The 27,609-nt window shown below is 42.2% G+C and overlaps 1 protein-coding gene across 1 annotated transcript in view; it reads left to right on the top strand.

The window, feature by feature from the left end:
- Adam12 (a disintegrin and metallopeptidase domain 12 (meltrin alpha)) overlaps positions 1 to 27,609 on the top strand; it is a 341,899-nt gene that overhangs the window by 46,017 nt on the left and 268,273 nt on the right. Inside the window, exon 2 of the mRNA NM_007400.2 lies at positions 6,201 to 6,298. Coding sequence (NP_031426.2) covers positions 6,201 to 6,298 — 98 coding nt within the window. The remainder of the gene's footprint in view (positions 1 to 6,200; positions 6,299 to 27,609) is intronic.

Genomic DNA, 27,609 nt, shown 5'->3' with positions numbered 1-27,609 from the left:
GTATTCAGGGCTAATAAAATGCTAAATGAATTTCCAAGGCCTTGACCTGGCTTCTTTTCAGCTTAAGATGACTTCTTCAACTTCTTTTTTTCCCATTTAGACTTTCCTACAGTGCATCACAATTCCATCTTGGCTCTTCCACCTGAGCCTCCTTTTTTAATTCCCTGTTGAGTGCCGGTGGGAGTTTTCCTTTGAAGAACTCAGTGGGTGATGCTTTGCTTCTTCTTGTCTTAACATCCTCACCAGTGTGTCTTCTCACTGCCAACTAAACCTTGACATTTTCAAATTTTTAATATGAACTGGTGTTCACAGCAGTAGTTACATAAACATAGCACAAAGTCTAGATGTCCTAGATCCTTATGTCCTAGACCAAGTTCACACAGTGTGGGTTTGTGAAGATCCTCTCCTGCATGGCCTCACTTGTGATTGCTTAGTCCTGTGGGATCCCAACAGGAAAGAAAATGATACTATGAGAATTCCAGCCCTCAGAGCAATGGTTTTCAACCTATGGGTTGTGACCCTTAGGGTGGTTGAATGAACTTTCCACAGAGGTCCCCTAAGATCATCAGAAAATATAGATGTGTACATTATGATTTGTAATAGTAGCAAAATTAATTATGAAGTAGCAGCAAAAATAATGTATGATTGGAGTCACCACAGCATGAGAAACTGTATTAAAGGGTTGTAGCATTAGAAAACTTGAGAACCACTGCCTTAGAGGGTAGCCATAAAGTTGGCACATAAAGAACAGTTTGGAACTAACTCAGGGTTCCATGGTAGTGTACCCTACAGGTATGGTATCAGTCCCCATCTCTGGGGAGGTGGAATCTTAGTCACTAAGAGGCCTTGATCTTGATTTGGCATGCCATGGTTCTCCCTCTGTAAGTGAGGCAAAGGAGGGATTGGGCCAAGCCAGAGCAGGGATGGATCAAGCAGAAGCCATGCTCTGGGTGACTTTAGTTGTGGCAGATGAGTCATTTTGGGGGATATCTTCTTCGGCATCTTTTCTGTAACCTTCACAGCTCATTGAAAGGATTCCTTTCTAAGGAGATGGGGCTATAGTCTATAACATCCTTTTTGACTGCCCTTAATTGGGTCTGAAAACGGCAGAAACTGATGAAATAGCAAGCAGAGTACAGAGAGAGAGAGAGAGAGAGAGAGAGAGAGAGAGAGAGAGAGAGAGAGGAAGAAGAAGAAGAAGAAGAAGAAGAAGAAGAAGAAGAAGAAGAAGAAGAAGAAGAAGAAGAAGAAAGAAGAAAGAAGAAAGAAGAAAGAAGAGGAGGAGGAGGAAGAAGAGGAGGAGGAGGAGGAAGAGGAGAGAACAGAGACAGGAGAGAGAGAGGAGGAGGGAGGGGAGGCAGAGGCTCGCACAATGGTGTGTTAGGTTTACCCAGGATCGAAGAGCCTGGGAGCTTTTTCCCAGTATCATCTGCCCACATTTCTTCCTTAGATAACAGTGAGTTTTGTCGATGCCCAAATACAGATTATAAAACAACAAACTGTATACAAACTGTGCATTTTATAAGGTCATATTTTCTGAATGTATGCATCATTCAAGACCTCCTTTTACAGTTTGTCAACAAGATAGCTGCATAAAATACATCCTGATATCTCACAGCTGTGCATAATTCATCCTGTCTACCCATGCCGCACAAATAAAAATTTTATTTGTATCATCTAAAAGAAATACTAGTGCATAAATACATAAGCAAAGCTCATAAGAAACAGCCTTCTGACCACAGATCCCGTGGAGGGGATATTGTGCAACCAATTAAAAAGCCCAGAGATGGCTCCATTATTCCTGTACACAGATAATAAACACTGTACTCAGCAGATAGTACAGTTATGCAACTTCTCCAGAGCCTTGCAAAAATGTCTCACAAGCATTGGCCCAGTCTGCCTTCAGATTCTCTGAGGAATATCTAGAAATAAAGTTTCTTTGTAAAGAACTTTGGAGCCAAAAGAGCTTTATTTTGGATTCAGAGCCTGGAAAAAAAATGTAGGTGAAAGGGAAGAGTGTTTAATGTTGGGCACATTTGGCCCACAGGAAATCCAATAGCTATCGTTCTCTGCCACCAAGAATGCCTGAGGAACTAGTCCTGAAGGCTAAGAAACTTCTTTCCATTGGGTTTGTTGGATCTCAAGATGATCAAATCCAAGTTCCCCATCCACAGACCTTCCTTATGCTCCTAACGTCAAGTTATCTCTCCTGGGAGAGCATATGGTGTGATAGCTTGATTTGGGGACCATGTACCATCTCCTTCTATCTAAGCCAGCAGCTCAGGTGGGCTGTAGAACAGGCAAAGACCTTGCCTCAAGCATCTGAAGCCTGTGGGGACGTCTTCCAGGTCTTTCTCTGCCATGACTAAGAAAGTATGGGGAAATATTCTGTCTTCGTCTTGCTAGGGTTGGATCTCGGGGAATAGATGATACCAGTGCTAAAGCTCGTCCTCTGTCCAGTTTATTAAGCTCCAGAACAAGTGACTTTACCATCAACTACTTTACCAAACTGACTTGTATTGATAATTTAACTCAAAGCTAATGACTTTATGTGGCAAGGATAAAGATGCCTGTGCCCACCTTGATGATAGTATGACTTGACTTCAAAGAACTCTACAGTAGCCATAGTCACTTGGAACCCGGCATGGTTTTCAGTGGTTCTGGTGGTTCACAATTGCTGGTATCTTCAAATACTTTTGCCTAATTCAAGTACCCTACAGGCTCTCTCATAAGTACTTTGCATACTGTGATATGAATCTGCAGGAGCTGCCTAACTGGATCAGAACCCACTATGAAGTATGGGTCTCATAAAGTCCCAGGCAAAGCACCCAGGTGTCACTGAGGTTCCCAGAACAATGCTTTAGGGACTAGCTATAGCTGAGCTGCCCTTCATGTGACCATTTCCTAGGCTGATCACACTCTATCGGTCACAAAAAGAAGATAACATTCACTTGTTTTTTGGCCGATGTGATCTTCCTTTCACTGGATCAGGAGAATTCTCATCTGCAGATCTCAATTCATATTCTTCAAAGCCAACACTATCCCCAAAAGTTTTCTCTTGGCTTCTCTCTCAAGAGTCTCATCTCCAGATACTCCCCTCACCAGTCTTTAACTTGCTATTGTCTTTTTCTTGAGGTGATGTTGAATTTGCAGGATAGAATCAAGCATGATGCAGAGGATACAGAGTACAGAGTTCCTCCCTCAGACTCCTTCCATGGCACATGTGCTGCTCTTTGAACCAGCCTTATAGGCTGAGAGCCTCTTCTGGTCATGCTTGGGACTGGAAGTTAATTCAAAAAGTTTTGTCTAGATTCTAGAATATTTGTATATGCATATATTACTAGACATGTTGGAGATTCATGTATAAACACAAATATTCATTTATATTTGTATAAAAGAAATTTTGAAATATATTATTTGTGTGCGTGATAGAAGTCAAAGGTCATTATTTGGTGTTGCTATTGATTTTTCAAACCCTGTTTTTAATGATGGTTCTTAAAAGCTTTAGCCTCCCTTCTAGCCCAGCACCCAGCAGACGTAATGGAAAAGAAAGGTTATTAGGATATAGGAGAAGTGGACCTGTTTAGCAATAGTCCTTTGGAGCAAATCCCACTTACTTTGTCAGGAAGTCAGCAGTTCAGTTCACAGGTCAGCAGCAGCAGCAGCAGCAGCTTGATCCACTTGCAAACACGTCACGATATACCAGCAGTCCCATTCAGTAGTGTTAGGATAGCAGCAAGGCCTCTGCATGAGTCAGCAGGAGGGACCAGGACCAGCAGGGATGCCAGGAGACATTCTTTGTCCCACCTCTTCCAAATGAAGTGGAGATCTGTGAAGACCAGAGACCAAGAAGCGTTGCAAAGCTAGCTGTGCAAGCAAACAAGCCTCCTGTACTATCTGATGCATTCTATTTATACTCCCTCCAAACATCACATATCCTCCATGGGTCTTGCCTCAGCTTAGCAAGATTCCATATGAGTCTGTATTAGCTGACATCACTCTACCAACTGGCCCATTTATGTTTCACATACTATTTAAACCCATCTTCTGCATATACTTTATCACATTTAGTATTAGAGTACCTGCATCGTGACTGTGGCATCACTAGGAGTCAGGCACTGAATTTTACCCTGATGGTAGCATCTCAAGTTCAAGCATGTCTGTATGTGGGGTGGTTTCAGAGTCTGGATTTTCAGGTTAAGGAGGCTCTGCTCATGTTTATTCTACTATCTCTGGTCCAAGCATGTCCATCATAGGGTAGTTCCTTATATGTCTTTATGTTAGACATAGGACTGACACTGCTGAGTCTCCTGGGGTGGAGTGTATTTAAGAGACCAGGGAGACCTAAGTGACCTAAGTAGAGAATGGGCTGTTTGAATGGAAGCTTCTGAATAGCAATGGGACCAGGAATCCAAGCTGGCAAGCCCTTGGTGCACAACCTGTGAGCCCCCTGGAGGCCACCAGAAAAAGACACAGGGATGGATCCCTGTTGTCAGCATGATACACTTCAGCAAGGTGGATTTCTGAGGTCTCCCATCCAGCCCCTTTCTTTCTCTCTAGCTTCTGCTCCCCTGATATGTTCAGATGTCACCTCTGACCCACAGATTCATCTCTGAGCATTTATGTTGTCTGGTCACAGTAGTAGTTTCTCTTCTTGCTGTGACCAAATACTTAACAAAAGCAACTCTTTAGGTCCACAGCTCAAGGGAGTAGCACTCATTCATGGCGGGAAAGACACGGAGTGGGGAGTCTGAGGCTCCTGGCCCCATTGCATCCAAAGTGGCATGTTGTTGCTTAGCTCGCTGCTTTCTTTTTATTGCATCTGGAACTCCAGCCGTAGGAAGGTGTCACTGTCTTTAGGGAGGGTCTTCCTACCTCAGCTAACCCAATTATAAAGTCCCTCTCAGACATGCCTAGAGACTTCTCTCCTAGCTAGCAGTGATGAATATTAGTCATGCCAGCACTTTTGTCCCCCCCGCCCTCCATTACCTGACATGTGTCCACGTTCCTTTCTCCCTCTTTCCAAGATGACTGAGGTACTCAGTACATTTCTCTGCCTCTGGACATGTTCTTGACTTTTCACCCCATGCTACACAACAACCGGGAGTTTAGAAAGCTTGAGACCAGCGTGAGACTGATCTGGAAAGGCTACAGGAGACAGTTAACGTTCCAGTAGTAATCCTTTTGTAACCTGACTATAACTGCAGACTTCCACTTCGAGAATGATAAAACGGTGTGGATTTAGAAGTATTAAGGGAATTGTAAAATGTCTAGGATTAAAATTTCAATACCGTTTGTGCCCCATAAATATGAAGTCTTTAGTAACTTGAAACTGTGCGATTATGACTCAGGTCTGAAAATCATGAATTCTGGCTGAAGAAATGGGAATAACACGTGGGGGAATCTGGTCCCATCCCTCACCTCCAGGCCCATGCTGTGAGCCCACCGAATAGCAAGTATGTGACCTCATAGGCGAACAAGTCCAGAGAAATCACCATGCTGGCTATGAAAACGATACACCCTCTAGAAGAGAAAATGTTATTCTTTCCATCGGGTTTGCTTATGGAAATGGGGCAGAATTGAACCTGTGGCCTGTCAGCCGCCTCAGACAAGACTTCAAGAGACAAGTGCATTGGATAGCTTTTCAAATGACTTTATTTAAAAATAAATAAGTGAATAAACCAGTCTAGTCAGTCTGAACTGGTAAATTAATTTTATCTATAGAATCAGTTACCAGAACATATAAAATTAGACTTCCTAAGTGCCCAGAGGAGACTTGGCATTGTGTCTAACAGATTCACTGAGACTTAAGTAAATGGATTTAGTCTTAATACAGTTAAGGCCTTGGGACTTTTAATAGAGTTGATCTTAAATGTACCACTAATTTATCATTTTTAAAAGTCACCGCATGTGCACTTGGGTTGCTAATTTAAGAACTGAATTATATACTTTGCCTGAACTAATAATCCAACAAGGATTACAGAAAAATTCAATTTGTTGTCTTTAAGGTACAATATTTTAATGTTGAGATTGACAGAGAATTTATTCGTTCTTAATGCCTCTGGTGATTTAATGAATTCTAGCATTTCCCTGGGCTCTCTCAACTTCCAAGTAATTTCACTGTGCCATTTTTGTAATAAGTTTCTGATGCCAAATTCCTCCACCAGAATGAAAACTGAGCAGCTTTTCTTTTGATTCAGGGATGAGTTTGTGGGACCAGAGAGGAACTTACGAAGTGGCCAGAGCCTCCCTTCTGAGCAAGGACCCTGGGATCCCAGGACAGAGCATCCCAGCCAAGGTCAGATGTTTCTTGCCTTGCCTTGCCTTTTCCTCCCCTTTCTCTTTCCCCTTTCCGTTTCCCTTCCCTTGTCTCTTCTCTCTTCTCTTGCTCTCTCTCTCGCTCTCTCTCTCTCTCTCTCTCTCTCTCTCTCTCTCTTCCCCTTCCTTCCTTCCTTCCTTCCTTCCTTCCTTCCTTCCTTCCTTCCTTCCTTCCTTTTTCACCCTCAGCTTTGAGATAACAGAAGTTTCAAATTTGTGTTGACCAAACTGGTTTTCTGTACATGCTTTGTCTTTACCAATTTCAGCGTAAACTTTGTCCCTTTGAAACAAGAGCTCTGTTCTCAATGGGAGTTAAAATGAGTCCAATTCTGGTGGGGCAGTTCTACTGAGAGGCTCAGCAATGGTAGCATCTACTGAGATTAATTTGGGAATGGATTGGAGAGATGAATCATTAGGTAAGACCCCATGTTGGTCTTACAGAGTACCTGGGTTCAGTTCCCAGCACTCCGGCGGCTCACAACCATCTGCGACTCCAACTGTGTGAATCTGACATTTTCCTTTTGGCCTCTGAGGACACCAGTCATATCAATGGTGAACATACATACATGCAAGCAAATTTTCATATGCATACAATAGTACATTAGTAGTAATACCTCTTTCAAAAATTAACTGAGGGGCTGCTGAGACTGTAGCTTAGTGATGGAACATTTGCCTAGCCTGCATGATGCCCTGGGTTCAATTCCTGCACTGGAGAATAATTTTCCAACCAAATCCAAAGATTACATGACATATAACTTCTGCATTCAGTTTACTTAAATGTCAACTATTATTTGTATTTATGTCAATTTAATCAACATTTTGGTTTTTCCCAATCAATTATTAATAAAAATGCTTTTATACAACAAAAATTCACCACGAGTTTTAATATAGTATCAACTTTGTTTACTTTTGACGTGTTTGATTTATACCTTTTGTGATATAACATAAATAATAGGAATTTTGCCAACTAATATTTTGGTGAGTTTCATCCGCCAAGCAGGCATGGCTTTCTTAAATTTCAGGATGCACAGCAACAGAAGATGATGAAATCGTAGAAACCTGAGTCCTTAGGAGAGATCACACTGATGGGTTTGTCCTGGTGTTCTTTGAAAGTATTTTTAGATCATTTTTCATGATAGAAAACAGACTTTTAAAAGAAAGCAACAGACTGTAGAAATCCCATGTAGCCTTCCAGAATGGTCACTGGGCCCCCTCTCTATGGGGACAGATGGAATGATTTATAGCCTCCATTTATCTCCTGGAGAGCATGCATTTGAAACTGTTTTAGGAGAGGTTAGTAGTTTGGCTAAAGGAGCCAAGTACCCAATCTGCACTTAGGGGGAAAAAAAATCTGTTTTCTATGGGTGATCCCAAATTGTGTGTATTGGAGGACAAGGGAGCATGTTGGCACTTGCTGATGCTGTTTCCTAGGAGAAAAACCAAACAGTAACAAACAAACAAACAAACAAATAAAAACCTCCCATCATGCTATTGGTCAGTCATATTAGGAAATGATGGACGCAAAGGAAGAAAAATATGCTACTTAACAAAGACTATATGTATACTAAAATATTTATAGCCATTGGGTTAGAAAAGCAGCTCAGTGGGGGAAGAAGCTGCTGAGCCTGATCATCTGATGCTCAGTCTCCAGGACCTATGTGGTAGAAGGAGAGAACCAATTCCTTCAAGTTGTCTTTTTAACCTCAACACACACACAGTAGGTTTCTGGATGGTGGAAAACATGATAAGGAGTTTTCCCAGGAGAATATTTGCCAGAGTCAGTGCTTACAGGTACAGAATATCTCTTTAGATTTGAGTTTTAGATCAACAGTGAGGGTTTTTTTTAAAGTATAAATATATTCTATCTAATATTTGGTATATACATGTCTTACAAAAGTCTTCATGCCCCGGTATGTTTTGTTAGAAGTGCAGGTCTGACTGGCTATGCAGTGTTTATGTGTCCTCAGTCCTTGAGTGAACTAGTACAGGGAGCTGCCACATGGATGGCTTGTCACCACTAGTGACAGCCAGGCCGGTTTCGTTCTGGCTTCCAGCCTTGGCTCCATCTTTTGTGTTCATTGGCCATTTGGCAGGTGCCATGAGGCATATGTAAGAAGAAAGTGGTGCATCATTTCTGACCAAGAGTCTTTTCCCTAAACTGCATCACCAGAAACTAGGAAGTATTGTCCCTAACTCCTGTGGGATTCTGCCCCAGACGTAAAAGCATCAGGGGGGAAGAGCTAAAGTCAATTGCATTTAGGTGACTCTATAGTATTGGCAATAGTTAAGAGAATGGGGACAGAGGTGAGTTGGTGACAGGTTTCTTAATGTTTGATGCCACAGGGATCAGCTTAACACACAGCTGTGACATTTAACATTACGTGACCACGATTGCAACACATGCTCACATGTGGGTGACTGGCAAAGCTCTGCGAGAATGGGATAAATTTAGATTGTCTATTGATGTGGCATCCGTGGACTCCTCCATGCAATGGACACATCTATTTGATCTGGTTAGTGTCTGCAGTTATTTATCTGTCCCATTTATCAGCAGCCGTCAAGAACTGACTTGGAGAATACATCAACACAGTAACTCTCCACAGGCATCTTCTCCCAGGAAAGTATTTGTGAAGCCTACATGGTGCCCCTTGTGTTTCTGAACAGATTTGTATTTTCCTGTCCCCTGCTTCCTTTGACTCGGCTCATTTTTAGAAGCCCACCTTATGTTGCGGTCACTGGGCATATGGTCAACAAAGGAGGCAAGCAGGACTTTGCCCCCTGAACCTTCTATTCCAGTGAGGAGTGTGTAAATAAATCCAGACTGTCATTCAGAAGGAATGAGTACCAGGCATTCATGGGGAGGTGCATTGTGGTAGAAAGGCCAGGAAAGACCTTCTAACAGATAGAACATTTTTACCTTTTTCATTGAGTTTCACAGAGCTAGGATGTAAACAGTTTATATTCAAGGAACAGGAAGGAGCTAGATTTATAACCAGCACACTGTCCATAGTGGGTTAGACCATCTGTCTTAGTCAGGGTTTTACTGCTGTGAACAGACACCATGACCAAGGCAAGTCTTATAAAAAACAACATTTAATTGAGGCTGGCTTACAGGTTCAGAGGTTCAGTCCATTATCATCAAGGTGGGAGCATGGCAGTATCCAGGCAGGCATGGCGCAGGTAGAGCTGAGAGTTCTACGTCTTCATCCAAAGGCTGCTGGTGGAAGACTGACTTCTAGGCAACTAGGGTGAGGATCTTATACCCACACCCACAGTGACACACCCACTCCAACCAGGTCACACCTATTCCAACAATGCCACACCTCCAAATGGTGCCACCCCCTGATCCAAGAATATACAAACCATCACACCATCTCGCATGTGGGTCACTATTTTTGAGAAAGTTGGACCAGGATCAAGAAAGAGAAGGAGGCAATAATAAGAACTGGTCAGACTGGGAAGTATTATCAGGGAGTGTCAGGTATACCTGCCAGTAGATTAGCAATGTTAAAGATACTTACTCGCTGTTGTCTGGGCCCCTGGCTACACAGAAGGAACTGCCACCATGTATATATACTCTTAAGAAGGAAGGAACCCCATTTGATATGGTTTCCCCACATCATCCATGTTCACTGGCTCTCAGTCTGGCTGTATATTAAAACTGCCCAGAAATATATTATCAGTGATCTTTTCCTTTTGGCTCAGGAGAAGGTGCAAGAATCTTCCTTTTCAAAAGTCCCTGTATTCCTCAGGGGTCTAATCACTGATACATTGCCCCCACTTGAGCAAATATCCATGCTCATGCAGGCACCTCTAATTAAATGTAGTGGATCACACACCAAAAGTGGATCACACACTTCCTACATGGAAGTAGGAAAACTCAGAAAGAAGAGATTTGGTGTGAGGAGGGAGGAGACACAAGAACAGTGATTCTCAACCTGTGGGTCGTGACCCCTTGAAGGGTCAAGTGACCCTTTCACAGGTCACATATCAGATACTTTGCATATCAGATATTTGCATTATGACTCATAACAGTTGCAAAATTACAGTTCTGAAGTAGCAATAGAAATAATTTTATGGTGTGGGGTCACCACAACATGAGGAACTGTATTAAAGGGTCACAGCATTAAGACAGCTGATAATCACTACAAGAAATGATCACCAAAAGAACATGTATAAAAGTACAAAAGAATAAATCTATAAGTGCCTTTGGAGGCTTTTAATAAGAATGCAAAGTTTAAAATTTGAGACTATATGCAGTGCTGAAATACTGGTGAATGAGACCAGTAACTTAGACAGAGGTGCAGTTGGGGACTCCTTCCTTGTCTCCATCTTTCTCTCTTGTTGAAAGCTGTTGCTGCTGATGATTTGAAAGAGTGTGTGGGGGTGGGAGTTGGGGTGTGGGTGGGATGTGGATAGGGCCTTGCTGGAGTTAAGGAGCTTCCTGCCTTCTGTTGGGCTGGTTGGCATTGCTGTGACATGGCATTGTCTCAGCACTCTCCCTCATCTTGGGGGCATTGTAAGACTGAGATAGAATACAATGACTTTCAGAATACTCTGGGGCTGGGTCATTACTGCACAGATGCAAAGTGATACTGGGAGTTTAAAGTGTCTTTGGGGACCCATCTCCAATGTCACATCTTGGAAACGTCAAGCTGAGGCTCAGGGAAGACATGTCACATTGATTGAGTGTAAGATGGTCTCAGTGGAACTAAGCTTTTGAATGCTCCAGGAAATGTCCAATTTCTAGCTTCCTCACATCGCAATGAAATTATGGAAATTGCACATGAAATGAAAAATAAGAGGCCAAAGGATTAAAGGGGGGGGTGCCCAGAACTTCTCTTAGCAGATGTTAGGTCTCAAATATCCAGCAATGACTCATTACAACAGTAGAGGCAGATTCTGCTCAAACAGATAAACTTGACATTTCCCAAGCCCAGAAAACTGAGCCCAGCTTTTGTGTCAAGTGGCTGTTCCTAGCCATTCCCTCATAACCAGTCATCTGAGAATGGTGGTTCACGTTCTCTGGCCCCTCCTCCTCACATACCCTCCTTCCCTCGTGGGTAGCAGTTTCTAATACTTCATCAGAACTGCCTTTCCAGTCCTAAGCGGCCTCTGAAGCCAGTGCCTGCCTGCCTGCCTGCCTTCTCCCTACTTCTCTCAACTCTAACTTTCTCTCTTTTAAAAGCCTTCTTTTGGATCTCAAAAGCCTGTTCTTTTCCTATTTAAGTGTGTGTGTGTGTGTGTGTGTGTGTGTGTGTGTGTGTGTGTGTGTGTGTGTAAGAAATGAGGGGAGGGAGGGGGCTTAAGTGTGAAGGTCAGGGGACAACTTTTCAGAGTTGTTTATCAACTTTCACTGTGGAATCTGAGAGCAAAACCTCTCCTCTGGGGAAGCTCACGGACTCTGATAACTTGGAACAAATACTCAGTATCACGTGGTTTTCAAGGTGAACTTCTTTTACAACAGATTGAGAATTCCCGAAAGTTTGCAGGGGCAGCACAAACAAATCACTCCTGTGAAGCGCATGCTCAGTTTCCCCCACCGTCCATATTCATGTTGCTATGACATGTTTATAACAATTAATGATGACATATGTGTCCACATCCTTTCTCAGCCTGAAAGCGTTTATTGGAATCGTGAGGTTGAGGTTATTTAAGAGAACACATGAAGTCTGAAAAGGATGTGGGGTCCAAAATTCTTTCTGCTAAAGAGCTTGTTTTCTCAAAAGCGATTGACAAACCTTAGAGGAACTTTGGTAATTTCACATCTCAAGAAGGATGAGGGTCTGTATCCTTTGTTCCCCCAAAGGGGTCACAACCCTCAGCCAGTGAGGATGGTTCTTCACAGTTACTTGGTGTAAGGGCAGCAAAGGTGTTTTTGTAACCAGACTTTCAAATCTACTTCTTAGAAAGTGTTCTTACTCTTCCTTTTTAAAAAAGAGACATGTTTTCAAATCTACCGCAAGAGTGCCCAAAGTCAAGTCCATTAAGTCACATTACGGTAACACCTACATTGGAGCTGGAGCTGGGCTAACATCTCTGAAGCCTTGGGATTTGGTCCCCAGTGCCAGGAAGAATACCTTATACACAGAACTGTTGGATGACCATAGCTCTTGTCAGTGTAGAGGCTCATGTATTCCTTACTCTTTGTCACTGTGATGAAACAACATGACCAAAGTGACTGGAGGAAGAAAGGGTTTACTTTGGCTTTGATTTCAAAGGGAAAATTCATAAATGGTTAGGGGGCCATGGCAGTAGGAGCAGGGAGCTGGGATGTCACATCATCAAGCACACCCAGAAAACAGAGAGAGAACTGAAACTGGGGTGAAGCTATAAACCCTCAAAGGCCACCCCCAGTGATGTTCTTCCTCCAGCAAGGCTTCACCTCCTACAGCTTCCACAGCTTTCTCAAACAGCGCCGCCATCTAGGGACAAGTGTCTAAATACCTGAGCTTGCAGGACACATTATTTGTTCAAACCACATGGCTTATGTGAAAAGATTTTGTTTTATGTGGATTTCATGTGCTGCTGATGCCCTGACTTTTTGCTATGTCCCCATGAGTATCCACCATGAGTTCTTCATGGTATATATCCATTCTTTCTGCTGGGTTGTCAAAATAGTCTGAATAAAGAGGTAAACTAAATTATTTAAAATTAAAAGTGTATCCCTCCCTAACAAGGGAAGTTTAATGCAAAGAAAATAGAATTTTATGGGGTATATTGAAGGTTTATTGGGGAGGCTACATGTATTGAAATATATAAGAGTTTCTATCACTGCCTTAAGCTTTGCCCATTTGGAGGCAGTCTTAAGTCCATTGAGCATGCACCATGGACTCAACATATAGAAAGAAATGCAATTTTCCTTACATGACTTGTATTTTCTCCATTGGAGGTTTGGTGCAATAAGAAAAAAAAGTTGATTATAGCACTTACTATACGCAAAGATTGCTTTTGATAGATTTCCAAATGTTCATATCTGAGCAGTTTTAGATTTACCAACGATGAAGATAAATTACAGAATTTCTTTATGAATCATGCCCAGTCGTCCCCTCTTGTTAACGTCTGACATCTCTGCACTTAGCATAGCTGTTACAAGCACACCAGTAAGTCATTGTTGACGAACTCCAACTTCATTTAGACTTCCTTAGTCTCCTTCCTGCATTCTTAGTTCTTCCTAGAAGCCTTTTTGGAGTCCTCCTTCTATTAGCCTCATTTCCCCCAAGATTTCTCTTACCTGTAGTCTTTTCTGAGACTTTGCTTGTTTTAGATGTCCTTGGCAGTCTCCAGGACAGATCAGAAGGCTCACATTCTAGACTGTCTGATGCTTTGCTCTGGGTTGGACTGGGTTTGGCAGTGAAGAACACAGAGGAAAGGTCACTCTTTTACATCTTACCAGGTTACTTGAGAATGATGTAATGCTAGTGTCGACCATGTCCATCCAGCCTTCCCCACTGTTAAGTCCTTTCTTTTTCCTATTACCCAGTACTAAGAAGTTACTACATACTGGCTTCTAAGGAGGATACGGATGCTGCCTGTCCTTGAGGGACAACTAGGTACCTAGGTGGCCTTAAAGTCTTGTGCTGGTGAGATTTGTTGATTTTGCCCTATTTTCCTCTGAATTGATCATTTGTTTACAACAATATGGATTTCATAGATATTTATCATATACTTCACATTGTGATCCAGTGATCCAGTACTCTAGCTTATTTTCTTCTTCAAACTGATCCTGCTTTGACCATTGGAATATCTTTTAAGTGGTTCCTGGGGGTGGGGGAGGAGGAGAGAGAGACAGACAGACAGAACAAGTATACCTTCTTGGTAGATTTTAAAACAGCAAATGCTAGGCTGTGGCTGAGGTCTACCACTTGTAGAAATGGTGTGAGAATGTCTGGTTTCTGTTTCATTGTACCCGTAGAGATCTGTTTCTAGCCATCGGTTCTTGAGACTGAAATACAGTCATTAAGGTTTTCCCCTGAACGAGCTGCTTGTCAAAGTTAACTCTCGGTTCTCAGCGTTTGACCTGGTTCTGGCACTTGCCACTCCCCGTACTGACCCAGGCCTCAGCACTGCCTTTCTGCTAATTACTTGAAATTAATTTGACCTTTTTTCTAAAAGAGGCAAACAGGAAGACTTTATTGAGCTGGCGTAACCAATTTCTCATCGTTTTCCCTCAGCAGAGCTACTAAGGGTCTTCCTTTTGCTTGACCCACTAATTTGCCCAGCACATAATTTAAAGGCCTGGTCACGAAACTCAAAACAGAGCCAATGAGAAGCAGAGCTGAGGAGGCCAGGGCTGTGGGTCATGGTAGGATGGTGACGTCTCTCCATGGGAACAGTTCCCGGCTCAGTTCCTTGACCTTACCTAACAAGAGTTTTTCTCCCTGAGAGAACTACTCAACAGCTACTCCCTGCATAAGATCCCAGTGACAAACAAAATTTGATTCCATCAAAGCTCCCTCAGAGCTAATAGGTTTATTGGACTGACTGACTTACAGAGGAAAGAGGGTGTAGAGTTATTGTCAGGAGATGAGGGAAGCTAAAATAGCCACACTAGAAAACCTAGCATGGCTGATGGCTTCCATAAACCACATAGATGGAGACCCTTTCTTTAGTCTTCCCTAAACCTCAGCACAAATGATAATTATGAAGTACATGGCTCATCTCTTCAAATGGCTTTGTCAGCAGACAAATGTGTTTGGAAGATGAGACCCGGAAGAGTTTCTTTATATTTTCCACCCAGTGGATGACAATAACACCTCCTGGAGCATGTCCATGGACAAGCATGCAAATTGAATGCTATACAGCCAAGGGCACAGCAGGGGGTAGGAAGCATTTGAACTCTAGAGTCATATGGTACAAAACCAGCTCAGCTTCTGCAGGAGTTGGCCTTGCCTAGCAACCAGGTTCCAGAGGAGTTCTATTATAAAAACTTTTAAGGGGAAAATGTGCCAATTGAAGATGGTCCAGTGTTTTTCCCCACGCTCTTTTGGTATGCTCATTTAGTTGGCATTTCAGAACTGCCGTGCTGCTTGCTCAGACCTTTGAGACTGCCACCTCTTCCCACAGTGCAAAAAATATGAAAGAACTAAAGGCTACCCTGAGAAGATAATTCTGTCATAGCTCCTTTGAATTTCAGCGCTTTCCTTTGTAGTTCACAACAAGACCATTAGGGCACATCATCTTTGGTATTGCAGATTCAGCTGATAAGATGTGTTTACTTGGCATGGCTGGCTTTAGTGTTTTTTGACATGGGCACACTATAAGTAGGCTGTGCATCAGCTCTCTGGGAACTGCAGTCCACCAGGTGCTGCCTGCCAGGGTGTAAGTTGTCATGCACGGAGGCAGCAACCGTACTCATCCATCCTGTTGTCTTTACGTCTTGACTGCTTGGGAAGTTAGGAACCTCTGTTCTCTAGACCCCTAGCCTTACTCATTGTCTTAAAAGAGGAGAGGGGGCAATGTTTTGAGGTCCACCTCCATGGAATCCCATGGAGGCTACATTTCAGGCCCGCTGTTTTGTTGGCAGATGCTGAGCCCAGACTGGTTCAGTCTGGAAGCTGCTATGGGAAACGCCCAGATTGGGACCATACTCTGGATAGCCTGGAGTTTCCAGGGTCAAGTGCATAGCATATTCTGATTTTCATGGCACGCTGGCCAGTGGCCCAGACGGGGTTAAGAGTTGCTGACTGTGGAGACGGACAGGAAGGTATTATGCAGACACAGAGGAAACATCAAAGCTAGTGATAGGCGGGAACCAGAGGCAAGCCTTTGGCCCCAGCAGGCATGAAGAAAAGGCTGGCAGACAAAGCTGGCAAGACAGGAAATGTGTTGGAGACACTTTAAAGATGTCTTCCTATAAAATAATCATCCAGAAGTGGTAAAAAGACATGCCTTTAGTTAGGCCCACATGCCTAAAGGTAACACGTATACATTGTTTTTTTTTTTTTTTCAGTGAAACCTTTCCAGTTACAAAGGCCTGTATCTTCAAATTCCCCAAATGTCAGCTCACTTGAAATTGGCCTATTATGCTCATTAACCTCAGAGGCATCTCCTTGCAAGAAATTCCTAGAACTCTGACAACAAATTAATCTGCCATTTTATTTAAAGCAGCTAAGACTGGAACAGGGCCTCAGCCTTTCCTTGCTCTCTGTTATGGGTTCGAATGAGGCCATTCACTTACACATCCTCGATTCTATGCAGTCAGAGGCAGCCACAGAGCCCTGCTCTCTCCTCTCCTCACACAGTGAGCGTTAGAGCAGGCGCTGTGTGAACTCTGTATTGAGTGACACGCTGTAACTCTCTGCCTGCTTATTATTTTTTATTTTGTGCTGTCTATATGTGTGTTCAATGTGTATGGGGGTGTCTGTATGTGTGTACAGGTGTGTGTTCAAATGTGCATGTGAGTGAGAGTGTGTGTGGAGTCAAAGAATTTAGCTTGGGGTGCCATTTCTTAGTCACAAACAACATGTTTGTTGTTGTTGTAGTTGTTGTTCAGACAGGGTGTTTTCACTGGCCTGGACTGGACCTTGTCAGCTGGGGTAAGCTGGCTGGCCAGCAAGCCCTAGGTATCGTCCCATCTCTGTCTTGCCAGCACTGTGATAACAAATGTGTACCACCATACTTGACTTTTTTTTTTTTTTTTAACATGGGTTCTGGGGATCAAATTTGGTTCCCAATCTTTCAGAACAGCACACTACCAAGCACTGAGCTCTCTCCAGCTCTTTGTTTATTTTTATAAGTGATATTATTCCTGCTATAGATAAGATAGTCTCAGTACTTGAGTTCCAAGTGAGTGCAGCATTTTCAAATGAAGCATGGTCTTGGACACCATGCTGTAGAGTTGGAATTCTATTTAGAAGGCAATTGAAAGCCACTGGAAGCTTAAGAAAAGGCAAGTGACATTTGGGAACTGTAATTTTGTGAAGGCTTTAAAAGAACATCATTGGAAATAGAATCAATAGAATAAATCTTTTTCCTTGAAATGCCCATGATGTCTCCCTTGGTTGGTTCAGTCATGTCTCCTTTATGAATGGATGGTGATCCCCACAGTTGTCCCCAGTGAGAAACAGAGTTCTGTAATTCAGGGCCCCATGAAGTGATGTTCCAACCAGCAGTGGGGCTTGTCCCGCAGCCCTAAGGCTTACCCTGCTCTAGTCCCTCTGCCTGGGACTTCCCTTCAGAGTCAGCTCAAGCCATGCTCTGCCCCCAGGAATCCTAGATGCTTGCTGTTTATCCTCTCCTGAGAATCGGGTCTCTTTTCCAGGAACTATGTTCTCCTCGTCCATACCTGATTTTTGCCTTGTACTTTGCCTTTGGTTCAGAAGAGCTCTGGAATATGTCTCCAAAATGAATCAGTTTTTAACCTTGCCTTTGAGCATGTCCATCATTATCCCATTTATCACAAGGTAAAAGGGACACTTCAAATCTTTGTCAATCACTCCCCCTTTCCTTCCCTTTCCCTCCCCTTTCCTCTCCCTCCCCTCCCTTCCCTTTCCCTCCCCTTCCCTCCCTTCCCTTTCCCTCCCCTTCCCTCCCTTCCTTTTCCCTCCCCTCCCTTCCCTTGCCTTTCCTTCCCCTCCCCTCCCCTCCCCTCCCCTCCCCTCCCCTCTCCTCTCCTCCCCTCCCCTCCCCTCCCCTCCCCTCCCCTTCCCTTCCTTTCCTTCTCCTCCCCTTCCTTCCCTTCTCTTCCATTTCCCACTATCTCACTGAAGCATATGGCTACCCATGCCCAGGGCTCTGATTGCTTTCTTTGATCCATGACATTCTGCCTCACCCTTTCTTTATTCTGTTTGTATCCTGGTTAAATGTCTGATTCCTCAACTGAACTTTTCAGCCCAAGAGGAGGGAGACATGTGGCCTTCATTTCCCAGTCTTCTGCAGAGCCTGCCCTGAAGGCCAGTGTGATGGTGCTCATGATGGTGGGTCACGGCAGAGCCCTGTTGAGTTAACGTCTTGATGCAGATGCTGTTTGTGTGACATCTGAGTTCTCTGCATCCCTTTTCTGTGACTTTGTCATACCCCCACCTGTATTCCATCCAGCCTAGCTGAATCAGTGAGTTCCAGGCCAGTGATAGACCCTGTCTCAAAAAACCCAAGGTGACCAGCAACTGAAGAACATCCAAGATTAATATCTGTTTCCCCTATATTCACACTAGCATGTGTACCTGCACAAGCATGCTCTCACATACCTGCACAGACACAGATGCATACACACATGTGCAAACACACACACACACGTACACACACACACTTACACACAAACACAAGCAAACACATACATGTACACTAGATTATGTATTTAGAGCATGTATTTCCAAGGAACAATTGTCCCTTCTCAGGTATGTTCTTCTTTCACCCTGGCCACATTACACTCCTGAATATATTCAGAAAATATATAGAGAACATAATTCTTATTGAAAAGCATAAGATGTCCAGAGATATTTGAATTTCAGACATGTAGTATTGTTTTAGTACAAGCTTGATATGTGAAATGAAGGGACCCTTTGAGAGAGTGGCCAAGGGGACTTGATACTTAAGGATCACTTAGTGCCAAGCTCAGAAGCAGCTGCCTGGGGGCCTTGCTTCAACTGGTTGTTAATGAAGACTATCATCTCCTAAGGGCAGGCCCCTGTTTTCTCCTTCATTAGGATCTATGACATCACTTTACAAAGTGGGTCTCAGAAAATCTCTATCATCCCCTTCCAGGTACCCATTTTCATATTTTGTCACATCAATTGTGAGATGACACTAATAGTTTTCCTAGTATGAGTTCTTAATTCTGCGTTATAGATTTCCTCCTTTTATTTCTGAGGAGGATACTTGTATGCTTCCGTTGACAATGACAGTACCACCCTAAGTGGTGATTTACAGTGAAAAACAATAGAAATGTGCTTTCGCCTTTTGGCATTGGTACCCTGTGCACTGTACTATTGGTTCCTTATCTTTGTTTCCAGGCAGCTCAGAGGCAGCCCATTGTGGTTAGTGTCTGCTTTACCCCAGAGGTTGCTGCGAAACTGTTACATTTTGGTCCCGTACTGTTATCTGTGTGAGTTTTCTATTGACAAAATCAGCAGTGGCCTTGGAGAATGTCTGGCCCTTTCAGCCACTGTTAGCCCTGGTTCGTTCGTGTTCTCTCTCTCTCTCTCTCTCTCTCTCTCTCTCTCTCTCTCTCTCTCCTTCCTTCCTTCCTTCCTTCCTTCTTTCCTTCTTCCTTCCTTCCTTCCTTCCTTCCTTCCTTCCTTTTAATTTCTTATTAGATATTTTCTTCATTTACATTTCAAATGCTATCCCGAAAGTCCCCTATACCCTCCCCCTGCCCTGCTCCCCTACCTACCCACTTCCACTTCTTGGCCCTGGTATTCCCCTGTACTGGGGCATATAAAGTTTGCAATACCAAGGGGCCTCTCTTCCCAATGATGGCTGACTAGGCTATCTTCTGCTACATATGCAGCTAGAGACAGGAGCTCTGGGGGTACTGGTTAGTTCATATTGTTGTTCCACCTATAGGATTGCAGACCCCTTCAGCTCCTTGTTAACCCTGGTCCTTGACATTTGCAGTTGATCTCATCTTTCTATCTCCATGACTGCACCTGGAGTTCCAGGTTTCCTCTCATTGTGCTCCTTTCTTCTCTTCCTCTTCGTCGGCCCCAATCAGTATGCTCTGCGATTCAGCCATCACCTCTGTAGTATGGCTCCAAGTCTTCACTTTCCACCACCCCTGTGTCTATCTCCTGTAAGGCTTAGGCATATACAGCTTTCTCAGATCACCCCATGCTGGTTATTGTACTGCTTTCTCTAGCTCTTAGTTTCCTGCATTGAACCTCTCTGCTTCTACTTCTACAAACTGAGCAACTGGTTGATGTTCCTGTTTGCCAAGAAAGCCAGCCAGCTTCTACGCTTGTGTTTCATGCTCTGTAATGCAGTTGGAGCACTTGAATTTGGTTCCTTTCTCTGGACTCAACTGTTCTAGTCTTTCTTAGAATGGACTCTGACTGGGAAAGATGTTCCATTGGCAACAATTACTTAACAAATAAACTGACTCTTAACTAATGACAGAAACTAAAATAAAGCCTGCTTTTGTGAAATTGTAAATATTTTGTCTATTCATAAAAATGAAAAAAAAAGACACCACTAGAGTATTTCCTGGATTTATGCACTAAAATCTCCAGGAATACAACCAACATCTTACAAACTGGGATGTTTTGTATTCTCAACACCACCTATCTATTTTCCTCTGTCCTATTTGTGGAAGGACAGGGATAAGTGGCAATGTGGCTTATAGTACTTAGCTGTAATCTTATTCCTTCTCAGCAATCTCAGGTCTAGGGATGTTCTTCCTCAATAACATAAATGAAGATCCTCAAATTTGGCTTCTAAGAACTGACTTGGATCATGAATTCACACTTTAAGAGATCAATGTGGTTAGATGGTATAGGGTATAGAATAGAGTGACTGAACTCACCCTTGACACTGGAATGACAAAATAGTCCAAATACCTTCAACTAAAATCACAGAGACTGAATGGGAGTTGCTGTTCCCCAAAGAACCTGGCATAAAAGCAGACTGGACAGTAAGCAGGCAAAAATGCCACCCTGGTTTCTTCTCCCGGTGCTATGGTAGAATAACCTAGTGAAAAGCAGCTTTAAGGAAGAAAAAGCATATACAGCTCACAGTTCCAGGTTACAGTGCATCATTGCAGCGAAGTCAAGGAACTTAAGGCAGCTACATGCACAGTCAAGAGCAGAACAAGAATGACTGGATCATGCTTGCTCATGCTCAGCCGCCTCTCTGTGCACACTCAGTCCCAATGCCCTCCATAGGGAATGGTGCTTCCCACAGTAGGAGTGTCTGTGCGTATCAATTAATATAACTAAGACAGGTCCCCCACAGATATTCCCACGGGCCACCTTGATCTAGGTAATATCTCATGAAGATTCTCTATCCAGAGTTTCTAGATAGTGTCACATTGACAAGTATGACTACCACACATGGTCAGAGTCTATTTGGTTGTATAAATACATGTAATACCTGGAGTTAGCCCAGGGGAGCTTCATGAGGCCTGACACAGACATCATTCTTGGATGGAAAAAAAAAATCTGCCCCCTCAGTGATGGAGCAGATATGTATGTATGTATGTATGTATGTATGTATGTATGTATGTATAACTAAAGGGAATTTGGCATGCCACATGTGTCATTTGTCATTGCTAATTATGAGACAGTAGTGTGTTCATTGTCTGAGAGGAGCTGTTTAGATATCTGTCACTGTAAAGCAAACTGGATCAGACAAACTGTGGGACAACATCTCTGTGATTTTAGTTGACTATTTGAAGTATTTGACTATCTCCTATGTTCAGGGTCAAGGGTGGGTTCAGTCACTCTATTCTATATCCTATACCATCTAACCATGTTGAGCTCTTGAAGAGTGAGTTTGTGATCCAAGTCAGTTCTTAGAAACCTAATTTGAGGACTTCATTTACACTATATTATATCATATTACATTTATTTAATTATAGTGTTTGAGACAAATACTTTAAGAATTTATGGATATGGTTTTAGGAAATTTCTTCAAATAGAAAAATTAAGATTAGAAATTAAAATGTCATCAAAGTAGCACTTAGTCAGTACTTGAGTTAGTTTTAAAGAGTGACTATGCAGAACTTTGCTTTTATATGATTTGTCAAAAATGTTGTCAATAGTGAAGAAGAAATTTCTGTGGCAGTGTGTAAAGAAACAGCTGTGGGGTTGGCGAGATAGCTCTACATGTCAAATCGGCTTGCCACCAAGCCTGACAAACATGAGTTTGATCCTCAGAACCTAAATGGTAGGGGAGAACCGACTCCCACAAGCCATCTTTTGACCTCCAAACATCTGCTACAGCATCCTCGTACATGCAGAGACATACATACAGCATCCTCGTACATGCAGAGACATACATAAGTAAAGAGATTGCAGATACCCCTGTTCCTATAATTCCAGGGGCCACAACAATTTTTGAAAACACAAATGGATGTGTGGAAAGTTTCTCTGAATCAGTAGTGTAAAAGAGTTCTGACATATGTTAGAAGACTTGGGTGCTAGGTGGGGGATGGGATGCTTATATTTCATGCCATCCTAGTGGCCCGAGAAAAAAGGTCCAGATAGAGGGAGGGGCTGCAAATAGGCAGCTGGTCTCTCCCACCGACACACTTTAAAGCTGTGTGGTCAAGGAAGCTAAATACTGAGCTTCTGATGTGTAAGGACAGAGCCGCTTTCCAGTCTCTTGGGGTTGAAAAGGCAGAAACTTTATAGACTTTAAATCAACCATCTGAGAGGATAGTTCTCAGGAAGCTGTCACTGACTTACTGAAGGAAGACTGAGTCTCACAGAAGTGTAACCCAGCCCCAACCCAGCTCAGTTCTTGTGCAGTAAGAAACTGCTCACATGTATCACAAAAGACAATCTGGAGGCTCTTTCAAACAATGAGAGTAGACTTACCAGAAGACCCAGCAAAACTGCTCTGCATGTATACAAAGGACCCAGAGTCAACATACCACAGAGATGCTAATACAACCCATGCTTATAGTTACACAATAACCAAGAACTAAAATCAGCCTTGGTATATCAACAAATAAGCAGATAAAAATGTGAGAGATATATTCAATGGACTTATACAAGACTCTAAAGAAAAATAAAACAATTATATCACAGAAAATAAGCAGAATGAGAAATCATGTTAAATAAAATAAGCCAGACAGAAAAATGAACACTGTTTTCTCCTGTGTGTGGAACCTAAATTTAAAGGTTGTGTGTGTGTGTGTGTGTGTGTGTGTGTGTGTGTGTGTGTGTGTGTAAAAACTGGGTAAAGATGCTAAAATTATTTGAGAAGCAAATAATTAGGATTATTATGGTAAAAAAATTGAAATGGAAAAAATATGCAGTCTAGATAGTAACTTAGAAACTTAGGCACGTTGTATGTCTGAACAATAAATGTCATGTGTAAACTAACCATTGAAGTGAAAAAGTTTGTCAGAGACAATGAGCTCAAAGGCAGATCAAAGAACAAAAGATGAAATATAATAAAATAAGAATTGGCCACATCATAGAAGTCATGTGTGAAAACTGTAGCACAAACGAGTCTAGGCTGATACAGAGACGAGAGACTGGGGCAGAAGCAATGCCTAAAAGGATAGAAGCTGAGAGATTTTCAGAGGAAATGGGAAAATAGTTCATACTTTCTAGCTTAGTGAGCTTCAGTGAGATCTGACATAAAGGAAAGCTTATTTGAGATCATGACAAGCAAACCAACAGAAATCTAAGTCCAGGAGGAAGGCTTTAAAATGTTCAGTGAAAGAAAGACTTTGGGAGGAGCAAGCTTAAAAGAGATGGTTGACATTTCAGTGTAAACATGCTTATTAATAGAAGAAATTAGAAACCATGAAAGCACAGAAAGTAGGAAAGACCATCTAGAATTCATAGTGAATAGGATGGGCACCACAGTGAGGGAGAGGGCCGCACAGACGTGAGTTAAGGAGAGACAGGCGAGTGTAAGGGTGCCTGTCGTTCTCACAGAGGAACTGACTTCAATTCCCAGGTTCACAAGCACCTGTAACTCCAGCTCCAGGGGTTCCTACTACGTCTTCTTCTGGCTTTGATGGGTACCCGCACATATGTTGCAGACAGACACATACTCACATAAGCATACACATATACATAACATAAGATAAAAGAGTAAAACTTTTAAAATACGAAGGCGAAATAAAGTGGTCAAGTAAGGGGATTAAGTTTCCTTTCCAATCGAGTCAACTATACAAATTATAAGAAGAACATTTTTAGGTTGAACAAAAGTGATTCCAGATGGATGCACAGGGCAACAGGAAGAACATAGGAAGCCAATATGCTGCAAGCGCAATCGTATTGATGGTTTAAAACAAAATAACAAGATGCTTAGGGATTTGCTTTAAAACAACAATAACAAGATGCTTAGAGGTTTGCAGCATATGGAAATGAGATATATGAGCCCAGGGAAGGAAGAGAAAGATGGTTAAACTGTTGTAATTGTGTTGCTTGTTGAAGGCAGTAAAGATGCTAACAGAAGATGCACTGTAATAAGTCTCCCATGCTTATTTTAAACTCTCATATAAGCACCAAGAGGATAATGTAACCATATATAAGAAGCTATTCAAATTATGATGAATATGACATTTTTCACAAAATGGAAAGGTCTTGGCTTTAATTCCAGCAATTTAAGCAGAGGCAGGCAGATCTTCTTGAGTTTGAAGCCAGCCTGGTCTAAATAGTGAGAACCTGTATCAGACAGAGACAGAGACAGAGACAGAGACAGAGACAGAGACAGAGACAGAGACAGAAAAGAAAGAAACAGGGAAAAAGATCGGAATAAAGTTCTAATAGACAAGATAAGCAAGAGGGTAGATTGAGTCCCAAATCTTCCAATGACTGCAGTAAAGTTGCATTAACAAATTTAACAATAAATTTGGGAATGAAATTAAGAAACCAAATTTTCCTATGTGTGTATAATACATGATATATATATACATACACACACACATACACTTGTGTGTATATTTATATATACAGAGAAAGTAAAATATATGCCAGTAGCTATAGAAACTTGATAGAAATAAAGAAAAAGAATAGATAGATAGTGCGTATATATGGACATGTATAGGTAGATAGATAAATGTAAACTTTGATTAAGATCTGATCACTTCTGTCCTAGTGTTGTATTGCTGTGAAGAGACACCATGACATGGCAATTCTTGTAAAAGAATTTAATTGAGGCTTGCTTTCAGTTTCAGAAGTTTAGTCCATTATCCTCATTGTAGGAAGCATGGCAGAGTGCAAGCAGATAGACAGGTAACTGAGAGTTCTATATCTGGATCCAAAGGAATCAGAAAGAAAACGAGAGCCACTAGAATTGGCTTGGGTTTCTGAAACCTCAAAGCCTAACCCCAATGGCATACTTCCTCCAACAAGAGCATACCTACTTTAACAAGGCCACACCCCCTAATCCTTCTCAAGTAGTGCCACTCCGTATTGATCAAGCATTCAAATATATGAGCCTATGGGTGCCATTCCTATCCAAACCACCACAAAGTCTAATGTTATTAATTGTTGCAGAGTCAATATATCAAATTTGAATGGAATTAAATAAGAAAAATCCACAATGAAAATAGACCAACCTGCTCACACTAATCTTCAATCTCAAATGTTTTCTTTATAAATCTGTCACAAAATCTGTGACACTAAAAGGAGAGACAAACTAGGCAGGTTCTCATTGGAGATTTCTGCTATATAATAGTTTAACATGTAATAATAATAATAATAATAATAATAATAATAATAATACTTTAAATTTTGGTGTACCCCATGTTAATGAGGGTGAACACAGCTATCATTCTTAATGTTCCAAGTGGGAATGCTACTTTGAGAAACAATTTGGACATTTCTTATGAAACTCAACATGTATTTGCTATGTACAATAGGAATTCACTCCTGAGTATTTTTATAAGCCAAATGAACATGTTTGATGCTTCATAAAGAACGGATGAATGCGTGACAGCTTCATCATTGGAGAAAAGTATGACTGGGGGAAGCTTCTGAACTTCCAAGATGGTTCTCTCACTTACAGACTACTGTCAATTCTAATCACTACAGGGAGAGAATTTTAGCTTACCTTCATCCTGAGATCCTTGCCCATTCACACAATGGTCAATGTGATAGGTACCATGACAATGGTCTCACGGTCAGGAATTATAAACTGTTTGCTATGAATTAAGTAACCAACTTATTCTTAAAGCTGGATTGCAGCAATGCCAGCATTTAAATGCTTCTTCCTTGCTCTCTAGTCTTGCAAAGTAAGGTTATGCTCAAAGTACAGTGCCTTCTACTATAAGGCTTCCTTGACGGCCCAGAATAGCCTGCCTTGAGAAATGGCCCCTTGCACACCGATGTCTCTGCTGCTTTCTCACTGGATCTCAATAGCTCTTTAGCTATTCCCACTGATCATGTAAGGCCAACTTAGCAGGAAAAAAAAATGACTGCTAAGCCTGGAAGAGCCATGCAGGTCTGTCTGTGCTTCTCCTGTGAAATGACAGCATTAAAGACACAGTTGTTGTTATGGTAGTGACACAAACAGCTCAGCAGGAGCAACTACAACACCAAAAGGATGATGATTTCTAATGACAAAAGGGGACGTCCCAACTTACTCATGAAAGAAGTGTCTGCTTACTGAAACAGATGGCCTCACACTACACATGGAAAAACACTATCTTCAGGGGCAGGGGATGTAATGTTTAGCTAACATTCTAGAAACCTTGGGTCCCATCCCTGGTACCACATAAGCCAGACCTTGTGGTGTATGCCTGTAATCCCAGAACTTTGAAAGTGGAGACAGGGTGGCTAAAAGTTCAAGACCATCCTCAGCTATATCATAAGTTCAAGGCTAGCCTGGGGTGCACAAGACTCTGTCTCAAAAACAAACAACATAAGCATTAATTTCTCATTTGTTAACACACCAAACACCAAAAGGATTGTGTTAGTGCTCTGTATCCTATTTTCTCAGGATGGGTATGCTTGTAGACGTCCAGATTCTTGCTCTGTCCCATTCTTAGCCTACAGTTTTCATTCCTTCATGTCCAGACTGATCTACAAGCCATGATCCTCTGTTCCCCTCTGGAAGTCACTTCTTTTCTGGCATCATTAGCTCTGTGCCCAAGTAGTAAAGATTAAATGCAATTTACTGGAATTTACTGTAGCAAAAAAAAATGCAAATGGTTCAGGCTGACTGTGAGGATGTGATCTGTGAGAGCCTAAGAGCCCAGTGCCTTTCCCTCTAAATGTTGTTTTCCAACAGTGGGCTATAATTCAGCTTGATGGAGTTTCATTTTGAGAACTGAATATAAATCATCTTGTCTGATGTTTATGGAGATCACCTCAGGCTCTTTGTCCCCTCCTCCCCTTCTGTATTTCTGAACCCCTCCTATGTATTATCTAAGCGTCCTCATGCAAGGGGTGAACTCTTTCCATCTCTCTGTGGTCTTTTTTCTTGGGATCATTTGTTTTGCTGAAACCAGTTTATCATATTCAAAATATCATAAAAGACCAATTACTTTTGTTTAAAAAAATGCTGATTCTTCACTTTCAGTCCAAACTCTGTGAGCTCACTCACAAAAGGAACAGAGAGCAAAACTGCATCTGTGATCGCCACAGGGATGAGTCAGTAAGAGAAGGAAGGTCTAAAGGCTGAAGGGCTCACTTGCAGAGTTTGGCACCAAACACAGTCGCTCTAAGT

The sequence above is a fragment of the Mus musculus genome, chromosome 7 (genome assembly GCF_000001635.26).
Source record: "Mus musculus strain C57BL/6J chromosome 7, GRCm38.p6 C57BL/6J".
In the NCBI taxonomy this organism is placed as follows: domain Eukaryota; kingdom Metazoa; phylum Chordata; class Mammalia; order Rodentia; family Muridae; genus Mus; species Mus musculus.
This window is presented reverse-complemented; position numbering and strand designations above follow the sequence as displayed.